The sequence below is a fragment of the Chenopodium quinoa genome, unplaced genomic scaffold (genome assembly GCF_001683475.1).
Source record: "Chenopodium quinoa cultivar QQ74 unplaced genomic scaffold, ASM168347v1, whole genome shotgun sequence".
NCBI classification, from domain to species: Eukaryota; Viridiplantae; Streptophyta; class Magnoliopsida; order Caryophyllales; family Amaranthaceae; genus Chenopodium; species Chenopodium quinoa.
In genome coordinates, this window is record NW_018743555.1 from 3116576 (window position 1) to 3132090 (window position 15515).

Sequence of the window (15515 nt, forward strand, 5' to 3'; positions counted from 1 at the left end):
TGGAGTTGCTCTAATAAGTCGGATCCGTTTTTAAGTCACCCCTGTAATAACCGGGTCAAACCAGTAACATATTTTAAAAGGGTCGGGCTTTTAACAGGGCGAGCTTAACGGGCAATTGACGTGTTGGGTCGGATTCTGAAATGGTTACTTCTTTTATAATCTGAAGTTCTCTGATTTCTCTCAAAACGAATTTATCTCTTTATTGAAACGTACTCTAAACTCTACATTTAAGCAGTTTGTGAGCTTTCTCTCCTCCATTGAAGCAAGCAACTAAGGTAAGATGTTTTTTCTTAATCATCTAATATCAGTTTTACAATCTAGTTTTAATCGTTAATGTGATTCATTTAAGTTGGTTGCCAACGGGGATAAGGGGAAAGGGGAAGGTCAACCGACGGTGAAGGTAGGTCGTCAGAGGTGGGGGGATATGGGCGACGGGTCCGGTGAGTGAGGGGGTTGCTGCCATGGGAAGGGGAAAGGGAGGAAGAAGGGGAATGGGTGGTTGGTTGGTGGAAAGGGTGGTGGTTTTTTTAAAAAAAAATAAATTAATCTAATTATTTGGTAATTGAGTCATTTGAGTGGGTTAGGGGTTAATTAGAAGAAATGAGAGAAAATTGGAATTTAATAAAGTTAATTAGAGGATAATTAGGAAGATGGGTTTCCTTTCGCAAAACAAATCAACGTGGTGGTTTTTTTTTAAAAAACAAAAAGTTTTTAAAAGGTTTTTTTTCGCAAAAGGGTGCTTTTAAAAGGTTTTTCTTGACAAATTTGCCTTATTTTAAATTTAGTTTAATTTGTTTTGTTTTTAGTTGGATTAATATTTAAATATATACTCTTATCTTTCAATAAAGGAAAATGTTATACATAGCCCTTAGGGCTACATATAAGCATTATATTTATACTTGAAAATCGTAAAATGCTAAGAAATCATCAAAATATAAACACTAATTACACTGATTTACGCGTGTTTTTGTCATGAATTCCTAATTTTTATAAAATTTCCAACAATGTATATAATGCTTATATATAGCCCTTAGGGATACATATAACATTACCCTTCAATAAATATGCTTAGAAAGTTTGTCTAGGAGTCCGCAATGCCTCCCAAAGTTGCAAGTAACTAGAAACGGAGATAGTAGATTAAATAAAATGAATTATAAAAAGTTAATTAAGGAACTGAAATTCTTTTAAATTGTAAATTAATAGCTAGCTATTAGAGCTCAAAGTAGCTAAAATGACAATTAGCTTAAAAGCTTATTTGACATGCATGTCATTAGAGTTGCTATAATAAGCTAGATCCATTTTTAAGGCTGACATGCATGTCTTTGGAGTTGCTCTAATAGGCCGGATCCATTTTTAAGTCACCCCTGTAATAACCGGGTCAAACCTGTAACATTTTGTAAAAGGGTCGGGCTTTTAACGGGCGAGCTTAACGGGCAATTGATGAGTCGGGTCGGATTCTGAAATGGTTACTTCTTTTATAATCTGAAATTTTCTGAACTCTCTCAAAACGAATTCATCTCTTTATTAAAACGTACTCTAAACTTTCCATTGAAGCAGCTTGTGAGCTTTCTCTCCTCCATTTAAGCAAGCAACTGAGGTAAGATGTTTTTCTTAATCATCTAATATCAGTTTCACAATCTAGTTTCAATCGTTAATGTGATTCATTTAAGTTGGATTGTTATTGAACTATTTATTTGTTTCTGTATAATTTACTTCTTATTAGGTTAGAATTTTGCTATTCATATTCTTAAGAAAGATTGATTTAATTTGATGATTGATTCTAATTTGGTTGCTAATAACCCTTGAATGTTGGGAGGGAATTATGAAAAATGGAAATCTTCAATCTAATGTTGTAATGATTCTGCATAATTTCAATCTAATGATGTAATGATTCTGGTTAATCTGATCAAGAATTCAATTCAATTGTTACTGCGCTTTCCATTAAATGCAATTTGCGGAATTTAATCTACTAGATTTACTTAATTTGATTTGATCACGCGTTTATAATTGGTACTGCTTTGCCAGTACTTGTGTAGAACTTTGATTAGATCACGCTCTTATTTGTTTTCTCTAACTTTTTCAGTAATTTGTAATGCGAAATCCGAAATTATGAGCTCAATATACAAGAATCTTTGAATTGCTTTGTTTGGGGTTTAAGAGTTGAGCTTCTTTTGAAGTATTCCTTTAAATTCTTTTTTTTTTTTGACACAAAACTCTTTGAATTCTGAAGATATTCGAATTCAATGCTGTCATGGTCTTGCCTTAAGTTGTGTGTTTTGATGGCCGCTATCACTTCTGTTGTTGCTTAAACAAATGCTTTGTGCTTGGACTTAATTTATGTGCCTTGATCACACCTATAATGCCAAATCTGAAATTATATGCTCAATATCCAAGTTTCTTTGTATTGCTTTGTTTGGGGTTTTAAGAAGTTCAGCTCATTTGAAGTACCACTTTAAATTCTTTGAAATCTGAAGATAGTCGAATTCAGTGCTGCTATGGTCTCGTCCTTAGGCTGTGTGTTGATGGTTGCTATCGCTTCTGTTGTTGCTTGATCAAATAAATGCTTTGTGCTTGTACTTAATTCCTTTTTCTTGATCACACCTATTTGGTCCTCTCATACCCAGACTAGCTGCTATATCTGATCGAATAAATAACTGTTCTTATGATTTAACAGTAGACTTACAATTTTTCTTGTTGTTGATGCTAGAGTTTTGTTGTTAATAGCTCCTTTTACATCTTTTTCTAGGTAACCATTTCTTATTCAAATCAAATGATTTCTTTTAGCAATTCATGATTTACCTTAATTGTTCAATGCATTATATTCCTCCAGGATGAGATGGATACAGAACATATCGGGGACATAGCTCTTGTATTAATTGAATAGAACCTATTCAGCATGTTTTACTGTTTCCTTACTATTGCAGCAGGTCTGTTTTGCATCATTCTGAGTTGAATTGCTCAGAAAAATCATACGGAGTATGTTTTATGTGTAGCCATTTGGTAAAGGTATGAGAACTGCTCTCACCGACAGCTTTCACGTGTATACTTAGAGTCTTGGACATGTACATTTTTTTTTTCTTTGCAACTAATTTCTTTTCTGGGATTTCTTTTGTTGTGATGCACAATGACTACCGAGTTATGTTTTTCGTTCATTACAAACTTCAAGATACAAAACTTGTTTCTCTATATATTATTTTTATGATGAGAATAATTCTTTACAAGGACCGAATAATAGGTTTTTATTGTGCCCGGTGGAAGAATTTGTTGTGTATTTTAACAAGTAGGATGTTTATATTCTGTACAGTGTTGGGACATGTGATGCATAACATGCATTAGCTTTGCTGGGCTTTGTTGTGTAGGTGAAGAGATGACCAATTTTGTCCAATATTAGAACTATATGTTCAAGTGACAATCTGACAAAAACTTTCTGGTAGGAGTAATGTAGTGAAACTAGAAAGACATTAATTACCAGAATTACGAGTACTAGTAATCAAATTATTCTGCCAGATAATGTAAACCAATTTTCATTCTTAAAACTTTTTGCTATGAGACACTGTTAAAGATGTTGAAAGAGTATAACCCGTGAATTTCAGATCATACAAGCATACTTTGTAACATTGTTGTGTGACGTGTGTCTCTATAGGAAAGAAGTGATACACAATGACAGTACCTAACCTTTCATTGTTAGTAGTGATTGCTAGAGTACCCCTCAAATGTAGATTTGAATTACCCACAATTTTATGGTGTTTATGCTATAAAATTGCAAAAATCAGAAATTTAAGAATGTGGAAGAACAGAATATGAGGAAAATTGATAGATGGCTGTAACAAGTCTTAACAACTATGCTATTAAATTATTATTTAGTAGAGTTACAACCCCGGCTTTCAAGTGACTCCCATTAACAAGCCAAAAAAAAAAGTGAAGTTCACTATAATTTTCTGCTTTATATTATACCTCCCTGATATCCTCTATTTATTTATACACTTTGACTTCCTTTCCCTATAATCAACTGTCTACCCTTTTCATCAGCTAACTCTAATAAAATAATGTGCATTATCAGAAGTGCTCCTTTCCTCTAAATTAGTCTTTTACAGTCTAGCCATTATTGAACAACTATTGGTGCATTTCCTTATTTCTCTAGCAGGCTACTTATATGTGCAATTTGTTTTTGAGATGGAAGTTGCTGCGAGATAATGTCGTCATGTTTTTGGTACTGCAGATATTTTGTGTCAATTTTCAGACAATGGGGAGATCGACCGGAGATGATATGATTCTTAGCTACAATGATGTGGTGCTTCGACGCTCTGACTTAGACATCCTTAGTGGGCCTCATTTTCTCAATGACCGTATAATTGAGTTCTACTTCAGTTATCTGTCATCATGCTATCCCTCTGATAACATCTTACTAGTTCCACCCTCAATTTCTTTCTGGCTGCAGAACTGTTCAGATGAAGATAGCTATAATGCTTTCGTTGAACCTCTAAATCTACCTGCTAAAGACCTGGTTATATTTCCGGTCAACAACAACGATGATGTAACCAAAGCTGAGGCAGGAAGTCATTGGAGTTTGCTTGTATATTATAGGACTGCTAATGTGTTCGTTCATCATGACAGCTGTAGGGGATTGAACCATGCATGTTCCAAAAAGCTTTACACTTCTGTAGCTAAATTCATGGTCAACCTAGACTCTGATGTCAAGTATCAGGAGGGTCAGTCCTCACCACAACAGCAAAATGGTTATGATTGTGGATTGTTTGTAGCTGCCATTGCAAGAACCATATGCAGTTGGTACACAAGCAGTGAACGTGTAAACCGGGAACGTATTTGGATTTCTGATGTGAAGGAGCAGGTGACACCAACCACTGTTTCAAAGATGAGGAACGAGATTCTGAGTTTAATTAAAGAACTCATGTCTGTGTCATGAGCTATAGAAAAGTTTGATCGATGTCCATTTTATTTCTATTGTAATTCCTTAACATCTTAGCTGTAGCTACTCTGTAGTATATACTAATACGGAGTACTCTTTACTGTCATGCTTTCCTTGATGCAGTTTAAAAACTTGTATTTGTGTTCTGCATTATGCAAAGCTGTAGTATATGCCCTTTTGGCTCACTACTCTCATTGACATCCTTATCTCGGACTTCCCTCATTTTCATCAGTTGTCATTACACCCTTGTCCTTTCCCTCCCCACTTCACAAAGTAGATCTAAGAGACTAAGGCCGACAATTTGTTCAAACATTGTACACACATACTAGCTACCAATGCATACAATCATACTATTGTAGTAAGTTAGATTAGTTACGGACTTAGGGTAGGTCCAGATGAGAGACCATATACTAAATCACGATAAGCAAATCAATTTTATGGTATTATTAAATATGCTACTTGTAGTTTTAAGCTAGGAGAGCATAGGAAATGAAGAACAACAGTTTAAAATATTGACAATGTGAACTATAAAAAATTAATTAAAAAAATGTCATAGAGATCGCAAGAAATTATAATATGTTTGGTTCTTTGGTAAGAAAATTGTGCATCCTGAATGCTTAAAAATTTGTGTAATTTATTTCAGAAACATTGAACATGTGATTTTGTTGGTCTTGTACTCTTGTATATATGTTGACAATTCAGCCCACTAAAATGAAAATTTCTTATTAATGGGGTTAATGAAAAATTAAGTCGGTCTAGAAAAAAAAGTCTTACAAGTTACAAACTTACAATTATCATCTACTATTAATAGATTTGTGAGTCGAGTTAAAAGTTAATCGATATCAAATCGGGTTTAGTTTAAGTTCGAGTTCGGGTTACAAAGTAATGGATAATTGATTGTCGAAAATCGACTTAGAACTTTGTAGGTCACTAATTTCAACCTATTGTTTGGATATTGACGGGTTCATATCATTGGCTATACATATTGACTTCTCGGATAAAATAAAATTTTGACAGCTTTTCACTCACCCCTTACAACTAACAAGTAGTCAACCCCTATAATCCACACCAATTATCAAAACATAACTATTTTCTTAACACGACCTTACAAATCATTAAAAAAATACTCATTAACACTTATCAGAGTTATCACTGTGTGAAATCAAGGAAGTATTTTGCAACATCATATCAAATCAAGATAATAATCCCAAAAATTAAGAAACTTAATTCATAAAAAAAACAAAAAAAATTTGTAGTCGTTTGTATAACACGCAAGCAAGTTGCAAGTGAATAGTGGTTGGTAGGGCTAACGCGGTTATAGTGCGACGGCCAAACCGTTACACGCCGGCTCCAAAACCGTGTTATAATTTTAAACTATTGTATAAATAAATACTATAATCTATCCTTAATTAAATATAATCAGACCAAATTTCATACCATAATTGTATACTAATTACCGTATTTATATATTCATTACCGTTGTTAAACCTTATTCCGTGTATAAAACCAAAAAACCAACATTCACATAATTAGCTGTCACTCAATATTAAGTTTACTCGTTCTTCTTTTTTTCCTACATTTATATAAATAAATTCCACCACGTTACTTGTTCTTTGTTTTACACTTGCTCACGTCTTACACCCATTTTCTCTCTCCTGCCGAATCAAATTGCAAGATTATTGCAAGAAATTTGAAAGATTATTTAGGTTGAAATTCATTTTCATCATCATCATCCTTCCAAAAGCTCAATTTTCAATTCGACGTTTGAAGTTTCGTTTGAATTGCATCAGATTTTTCAGGTTCGTCATCGCATTTGCTTTTATTTTGATTATTAATTGCATTTTCGTGATTATTTTCTGAATTTTTAATTTGGTTGTATGAATTCAATTTTGAATTTGAATTTTAATGTGATCATTGCTGGTTTTTTTTAGTGTTTATTTAGTCAACATTAAATTGTTAGTGGTTTTGAAGCTGATAAATTCATTCAAATTTATTCATAATTTCTTTGAAAGATTTTAATTGATTTTTTAGTAAATTTATTTAAGTGTGCAATATTTGATCAACATTCTCATAATTTAAGATATGAGAGGAAATTTTATTGTAATTCTGTAATTAGTGTACGATTCGCCGCTAATCATTATTTATAATTAATTACAACTCAAATTTGTTGATGAAATTGGACAATTCGTAAAAAGTATTACAGTACGAAAAAAGCTGTTCATGTTAATTAAATTTGGGGAAAATTAATTGGTAACCTTTTCAAAAGTGATTAATTTAGTACGTGCCGAAAAACAGAGGATAAAAGCAGAACAAGTGCAAGTGAGTCTATTCACTATTATACGTATTTAAAAAAAAAAAATAAGAAATGCGGGTTTTAATTGTAATACAACCGGAATTAGTTATTGTTGTTATGTTTGAAATGTAAATTATCAACACGACAATTATTTTAAGACGGAGGGAATAATTTGTCTTTGTTATAATAACACAGACCGTTATTTTGGGACTAGAGGAATAAATTGCCTCTGATATAATTTAGATTCATTGACAAATCGTCTAGGTGATGAAGCAAATTGAACTTGGTCACCATAATGTTCACAATGTCTAAACAGATCTAAAGAATAAAGTTAATCAAATTTGATGAATACATTTACAAGTAATTTTAAGGCTAGATTGGTTTCGTATGATTTCATCAACAAAAACGAATACAATTTCCAAATAATTAAACTACCATTACGACTAATTGTGAATCGAGTAGCGTAGCACAACCTTCCTCGACCTGCTCCATAAATTGAGATGATGATATTGTCAAAATAGACCAAGTCTTTATAAGTAGACATCATCCTACTGTAATCATCTAGCACAATTAGTCAAATAATTAGATTAATCTCCATATATTTTTTTTCTTCGTTTCTTACGTTTTGGACTTCATCTCCACTTGTGTAACACTCCTAACAACCCCAAAAATTGTTTACTAATCTCTGTTTTTGACCATTTCAGTACATTAGCTGCTTAACATCACAATACTAAGAATATTATTGAACTGCACGCTCGATTTTCGTGGTTAAATAATATTTGGATCTTCTAGGAAATGAAGGATGATTGATGCAAATTAGCTTTTGTTGTGTGATAAGCATACATTATTTGATGTATAATTAACTTTTAGGGTAATGAAAAGGCATTTCCAGCTCTTTGAACATGATGTACAATAATAATAACACTAACTGATCAAATTATTTTCTTTTCAGATACTAAATCCTCTCTGGCGACACTGGCGAGTGATAAAGAGATGACTGATCAACGAGTCTACCCAAGAGAATCACCACCGGATTCTGGTGAACACTCGAATGCTAAGCTGATGGGGAATTCTAATGAACCTTCACCACCAGTATCAGGTGAGCATCAGAGGCATGGGAGGAACATGAGTCAAGACTCATTCGCCTCCTCTAAGATGAGTTATGGGTACGGTTATGGTCCTAACCCTGGAACTTACGTCGTGCAAATACCCAAGGATCAAGTATACCGCGTCCCACCACCAGAAAACGCACACAAATTCAAGCTCTACACCAAAAAGAAGGCTGGCCGAAAGGGGTGTAGACGTTGTTTTTGTTGCTTTTTCGCTGGAATACTCATCCTTGCTGCTCTACTCGCTGTCACCGGTGCAGTTTTATACCTTGTCTACAAACCTAAGGCTCCTAGCTACTCCATTGAGAGTGTGCACGTTAAAGGAGTCAACCTCTCAACAATCGCAACATCCTCAACCATTACTCCGGTGTTTAATGTAACGTTGAAGTCCACGAATAACAACGGTAAAATTGGAATTTACTATGAGCAAGGGAGCTTGATTAAGATTTACCATGATGGGTTAAATCTATGTAATGGTAAACTGCCAGCCTTTTACCAGCCCCCTAAAAGTTCAACGGTTTTTTCAACAAAGTTAACGGGGGCTGGGATCGTGTTGTCCAAGTCAGCACGCGACAAACTGCTCACACAACAAAAGGATGGAAAGGTACCATTACACATTAACGTTAAGGTCCCTGTTAAGATCAAGATTGGATCCATTAAGACATGGACTATCAACATCGAGGATTCGTGTGATGTAACGGTTAACGCGTTAGCCACGAATGCCAAGGTTGTATCAAAGAAGTGTAAGGTTAACGCCAAGCCATGGTAATGTGGGTGAGATTGTACCCTAATTGACAAGAGCTCTTTCAGGCATAATCGATGGTTTTGGTGGGACCTAATCAAAATTGATTGACAAGAAGAGGATGACAAATTATGGAATGACCTTCTTTTAATCCTAGCTTGTGTTATTTTATTCTTTGTAAAACATTTTTTGGGAAAACTTTGTTGTCAAATATTTGATGTTTATACTAATGAATTTATGCATTACAAAAATTGAGGGGGATGTTTTCTCAAGTGAAGATGGAAAACAAGAAAGGCGAAGTAGTAGAGTTATACAAAATTTGAGGACATGTGTATAATTTATGCAATAAATGATAATGTTTGTCATGAATTATGAAGATTTGATTCCGTTTTTTGTTGTTTACATTTCTCATTCCACCTAGCATTTCAGATATAAAAATAGAAAACTAATTGAATATTTGTGTCAGAAATTCCTCGAGCCGAGATCTTGGAATTGGAATAAGTTCGGCAGCGGATCACGAAATTGAACCTAGTTTACCCGAACAAATTTGTGTTTTGGTTCACTTTTACCCTATTATTATGCAATTTTTGTGTATCCTATGCTTCACGGGTTGTTAGTGTTTTTGTTGAGATTTTAGGTCCAAAGACGACCAAATGAAGCCCATGGTTACCAAACCGAGGTTAGAAGCAAGGAAATGATGGAAAGAATCCAAGTACAAGAGCATCGTAGAAGAAAACATGAAGAAAAGGGCCCAGAAGACCCTGCACGGCCGTGCAAGATGTTGCACGTCCGTGCAGGAGTGCAGACTTGAAGCCATCTTTCTGCCAAGGCCTGCACGGACGTGCCAAATATTGCACGTCCGTGCAGATGATGCAGCACGGACGTGCACTATTTTTGTTAATGAAAAAAGGCATGCTTGGTTGAGTAAGTTGTTGTGTTGGATTGTTTGAGGTTAATGCATGAAATTAGTGTCGAATTATTGTGAATGAATTAGTGAAGTAGACTTAGTTGCTTGGTGATTTGCTTGTCTTGTTTTAGGGTGGTGACTTAGAGCTTGACTTGGTGATTATGTTGTGCTTATTGGTGATTGATTAATCCTTGAGTTGTTGTCTTAGTAGACCTAGTTCCTCTTCTGTGTTTGGTGTGTTGATTTCTTTGTTGTGGTGTGTTTAATTGCCTTTCATAAAGAGCGACCATGAGCCGAAGAAACCGACCTAGAAAACGGATGCTAGGTACTGCAACCCCTATCTTCCTCCTCCCGTTGATCCACCACAAGTGGACACCATGGGAATTGAGTTCAATGACCCGACCTTTTTGAACAACTTTATTAGAATAAGTAGGAGGAGAGTTCGACCAACCAAGTTCTATGACGAGAGTGTTGCCGAGGCCTTGGCCCTTGGGGGTTGGGACGATGTTAGAATGCTTTTCGAAGGATGTGGCCTAGGGAATTGGCTAGACTTAAGCGCCCCGACCTACAAGAGGTTGACACTTGAATTCCTTTCCACCCTTCAAGTGCAACGAGACAACAATAGAGCCCCCCGCCGCCTTACCTTCCAACTCATGAACAACCAACATCCTTCGAAATGTGGTGGATGGGGGAGAAGTACAAAGTACGCTCATCCCACTCCGGGAGGGGACCGAGAGAAGTGGACGGGTTGACGTCCTCCTCAACGGGCTGCTCCCGTCGTGTGTCTCGGGACCGTGAACCTGAACCTCGCTGTCTAGCCATACGACATTGTGCAAAATCAAAACATACAACCAATCAAACATACAAGTTTTACCCAATTCCTAGCCAAACAACTACTCAAGAATCATCATCTATTAACAAACAACTAAAGAAAACAAGAATCAAAAAAATATCAAGAACAATTACACTTAAAGAATCAAACATCAAAATCAAACCAAACAAACATGAAATTAAACCAAACAATAAAATGAGATAGAGTTAGAAATGCTCATTGATAATATATAAGATCTTCAACACAATTGTCACCCTTGTATCATCAATATCTCAAATCACCATTGAAATGCCTCACTTTCTCTATCTAAATCTATTCCTAAACTAACCCTAAAACTAGAGACAGAAACTCTCAACTAAGCTAAAATTATGATCAAAATTATGTCTAAAACTTTTTACAAAAAATGGTCCAAAAAGGTATTTATAAGAGGCGTGGAAAAGGAAATCGAGCGAAGCCGGAAACAGAGAGGAGCGCCCGCACAGGCAGAGGCGCGCGCCCATGCACGCCCGCGCTGCTGGGTGGCGCACTTGCGCAAGCAGCTTGTGCGCTCGCTCCTTTCTGGGTTTCTTCCATCTTTCTCGCCGCTTCGTGCGTTCGCATCGACTGCACGCATATTATGATGATTAAAACTAAACATGGCAGATTCAAATGGACTCTTTGGTGGGTTCAAACACCACCTTTCATGAGGGCATGACTTGAGAGCGCAAGAGCTAGAACTTGGAGCACCCACTTCCTTGTATCTTGAGCTCTCCCAACGCTAAGAGCTTACTCCAAAAGCATCTTCCAACTTAGAAAACCACCAACATCATGTCCCGAACCTCGTTCAATACCTACAACCACAAAAAGGGAAGAAATAAAGGAGAAAACACAAGAAAAACCATAAAAACACAAAACAAGAGAGAAAAGGGAAAAAAAGAGAAAATACATCAAACTAAGCATTTATTAAGAAAGAAAGCTATGAAAAGAAGGTAAAAGCAACCTAAATACTCATCAAGTGAGTTCCATAAATGACACTCATCAGGCAGAGGCGTTAAAAAACATCAAGACAAAGGACGTCATATCCTTCATCTGGAAGAATATCATCACTCGGTTCGGGGTGCCTATGTCTATGATTTTTGACAATGGTCCTCAACCCGCACGTGTCGTTCCTTAAGGTCCTATCGCTATAGCGCATGCGCTATTAAAACTTGCCGTTTGAGAAGCCTCAACTCAAGATTTGGTTGGGAGATCAAGAGATCTAAAGTTATTTTGCATCAGTCGGCTGACCCCAAGCAAATGGCCTGGTCGAAGCCTTCAACAAGTTAATCTCAGACAACATAAAAAAGAATATTGAAAGAGCTGGCGGCCTATGGGCGGATGAACTACCACACGTCCTATGGGCCATCAGGACAACAGCGAAAGGGGAAACTGGGGAGACCTTATTTCTCATGGTGTACGGTGTAAAGGTTGTCGTGCCCATCGAACACTATGAGCCGACCCTTTGAATCATGGTGTATGATGGAGAGGCAAATTGGGAGGCCATACGGCAAGCATTGGACTCACTTCCAGAGCGCAGGGGCAATGCCGCCTTGCACCATGATATCTACCGCCTGAGAATGACTAGAGCCTACAACAAGAGAGTACACAAGTGACCCCTAAAGGTTGGGGACTTTGTGCTACGGAAAATGGAGGCAGTCGGTAGGGAAAATGAGCAAGGGAAGCTAACCCTAATTGGAAAGGCCCCTACCGAATCCATGAAGAAGTAAGAGGCGGCACCTACCATCAAGAGACACCAGACGACAGGCAGCTACCCAGAAATTGGAATGTAGATAACTTGAAAAAGTACTACTTCTGAAATTTTGTAAATTTTTTTGTTCACATGTTAATGAAAAGTCTGCCTTCTTTCCCAAGTTTTTGGCAGATAACTATGTCTATTTTCATATTCAAGAGCACCGCCTGCACCATGTGCATACGCACCGAGCTCAAAATTTTATCATAGAGCACCGCCTGCACAGTAATGCATATAGACCAAGCTTGAAATTTTATTGCAGGTACCTCTTGCACAATATGAAGGTGCCCAACTCGTTTTAGTATTTTGTAAAACGATTCAAAAAGGATCGCCTGCCCCATAAGCAGTCGTCTTAAATACTGTTAAGTGTAACCTGCACAATGTTTAGGCGGCCTAAACCTAATTACCATTAATAAGCTAAGTCTCAAACACTTAGCGGCTAACTATCTTTCTAAAAAAGAGGCCGAAGCCAGATGTGTTTTATCAAAAGTCGTCTGCTCCAACATGAGTCCGACCGTCTGCTCCAACATGAGTGAGACAACCGGCGACGTCCATTTCGGTGAATTCATCAAAAGAGAGCATCTCCATTTGCGTGGTACATTGCTTCTATAAATCGAAAAACAAAAGGCCCTACCGCCTGTGTTAAGGCAACACTCACAACCGTTTGATTTAATCTAATTTGAAATCTAAAAAAGCGTTAAAATTTTTCAACTGTTCTAGCACATATGAAAAGCGGCTATTGTTTCATCTTAGAAGCTACGCTATTTACACATCGCCGCCTGGAATTGCTCCTGGGAAATACATGCGGACAGATTAAACTAAGTTCAAAAAACTTAGTGTCTTGATAACGTCCAAACGACCAATTGAGGCCTTTGGCCGCATACTCTCAAATGCTTAACCGACTGCTCAAAATGGCCGTCTGTCGCTTGGTTTGGGGGAAATCACCATAGTGATTGATTGACTTAAAAACCAATCATACTCTTTTAAATTATCAATAATTTCTAAGTCAATCAACCCATTTTTAAAACTAATCGACATCCAGCCAGGGGCAAGGAAATTTGTGTAAAAACAAACAATCGTATAGTATAAAGTGGGTTTAACACTTAGCTAAATATCTATGCATAGCAAATGGAATTGAAAAAATTGAAATCTATAAAAAATTAAAAAAGCAAGATGCAAACATTAAACAGAACCGGTCAAAACGACCGGATGATTTATTCAAATAAATAACAGCCGAGACTATGGACGACTGGAAAGTTTAGTCGGCAAAGCCGAAGATTGTTGATTTACCGACCCCTTGGTCAGTAAAGAGCAAAGTTACTCGACACATAGGCCGAAAACGAAAATGCTTGGTCATTTGACCGCCGAAAAAGATACCATAAAAAGTTTAAAAGGATCAGAGGAGGTCTTCAGCATTAAAAAAGCCGCATCATCCTTGTTGTCCCCCAGCGTCTTCTCATCATTTTACTCTCCCTCCTCCTGATACTCATCATTCCCTGAGGACGACTCGTTCGAGGAGTCGGATTCTCGATGCCCCTGGACGCCTCCTCTTCTTCCTCTTCATGAGCCGCTTGTAAAACTCATCATTGGCTACATCAAACTTAGCTTTCCAGATTTGGTAGTCAGAGTCCGGCTGCAATGATTCTCAAGCCATCCGCATGATTGATTCATAGTCCTCCATCATTTGTTTGACTAGGGCCTTTTTCTCTTCCTCAACCAAGGACTTGTATTTAGCCCTTAGCTGGGTTTTTTGGTTTTGCAGTCGGCCAGTGAGTTTAGTAACCTGCCCTTGTAGGCGTCAGCCTTCTTGCCCGCTTTCTTGAGGGGCTCCAGCTTATCCTATAGAGCTAAACCTCATTCTGAAGCTCGGTAATCCGCCTCCTCGTTGCGTCCAAGTCTTGTTTGACCTGCAGATTGGCTGTCGCCTGGGAATAAATCATATCAAGTGTTAGTAGTTCATTTTGGGTAATCTTCAAAACTAAGCTGTGTCTAAGGAGGAGGTGGCCCGAGCTTTAACATCCTTTACCTTTTTTGGACTTGTTTTTGTGTGGCGTTCTAAGCCCACTCACGCGCAACATAGCCTGCATTCGGCCAACAATGAAGATGATTAATATCAAGTGGCCATAAGAATCACTCAAGGTGCAAGATCACAAGCGTGTCACCTCATAGAGAAGTACCAAGATGGCGTCAAGGTCAAGGGTGTTGACTCCCTTCACGGAAAACTTGTCCTCAGGATCAAGCGCCCTAAGCATCCGCTTGGCCATTTGAAGAACATTCAGCCTCTCTGGAATTTCTGCCAAATCAAACAACATAAGTTAAACAATTTTTCTAAAAGATCCAGTCCCCTCTTTTGGTGACTGTTACTGTAGACACCTAAAAAATCGTATTTGATTAAATTCATATTTTTGAACAGTCCATGGATTAGTCTTGATGTTTGGTAAAAGCATAGTTTTAATTTCAGCCAAATTTATTATTTAATTTTAGCCAAAACCTTTTTTTTTATTTATTAATTTATTATTTATTTTTGGCCCAAAACCTTTTTTTTATTTATTTAATTATTTTCTTATTTTAGCCCATATGATAATAAATCAGAAAACGCCTGAAATTGTCAATCGACACTTAAATGTTGAATGAAATTAGGGTTAAAAATGTAATTAGACGGAAAAGCAGGCTGGCAATTCCCGCGCCACGGCAGTTACCCACCGTGTCACGGGAATCATTCCCGTCTGACGGTGGGATTTCCCGTGACACGGGAAATCTGTCGTGACACGGGAAATTCCGTGTCTTTTCCCACGTAAACCCTTAACGCGTTTTCTTCCCCGTTTACTAAAAATTTCCCGCGTCACACTAAAAATGCACTATGTCATGGGAATGTTTCCCGTCTGACGGTGGGACTTCCCGTGTCACGGTACAGTTTCCGTGTCACGGTACAGTTTT

General features: G+C 37.1%; 2 protein-coding genes across 6 annotated transcripts; both read left to right on the plus strand.

Annotated features, from left to right (window-relative positions):
• The first annotated feature begins 1296 nt into the window (after positions 1 to 1296).
• LOC110740329 (NEDD8-specific protease 1-like) lies at positions 1297 to 5140 on the plus strand. 5 transcript variants are annotated; one of them, XM_021920816.1, is made up of 3 exons: positions 1297 to 1597; positions 2708 to 3006; positions 4220 to 5140. In XM_021920816.1, the coding sequence occupies exons 2-3, from the start codon at positions 2986 to 2988 to the stop codon at positions 4922 to 4924; spliced, it is 726 nt and encodes a 241-aa protein (XP_021776508.1). In that variant the 5' UTR covers positions 1297 to 1597; positions 2708 to 2985; the 3' UTR covers positions 4925 to 5140. The 5 variants fall into 5 exon arrangements, with proteins under 5 accessions (XP_021776508.1, XP_021776509.1, XP_021776511.1 ...); XM_021920817.1 differs by having other exon boundaries at positions 2831 to 3006; XM_021920819.1 differs by having other exon boundaries at positions 2925 to 3006.
• A 1261-nt stretch (positions 5141 to 6401) lies between these two features.
• Positions 6402 to 9322, plus strand: LOC110740330 (NDR1/HIN1-like protein 13). Its single transcript, XM_021920822.1, has 2 exons — positions 6402 to 6726; positions 8173 to 9322. The coding sequence occupies exon 2, from the start codon at positions 8214 to 8216 to the stop codon at positions 9096 to 9098; it is 885 nt and encodes a 294-aa protein (XP_021776514.1). The 5' UTR covers positions 6402 to 6726; positions 8173 to 8213; the 3' UTR covers positions 9099 to 9322.
• The last annotated feature ends 6193 nt before the right edge of the window (positions 9323 to 15515 follow it).

Bases quoted from the DNA above. Each gene is read 5' to 3' on its own strand.
- LOC110740329 (XM_021920816.1), top strand. From the start codon at position 2,986: ATGTGTAGCCATTTGGTAAAG. The intron at 3,007-4,219 runs GTATGAGAACTG...TTGGTACTGCAG, and splicing joins TGTGTAGCCATTTGGTAAAG to ATATTTTGTGTCAATTTTCA.
- LOC110740330 (XM_021920822.1), top strand. From the start codon at position 8,214: ATGACTGATCAACGAGTCTACCCAAGAGAATCACCACCGGATTCTGGT.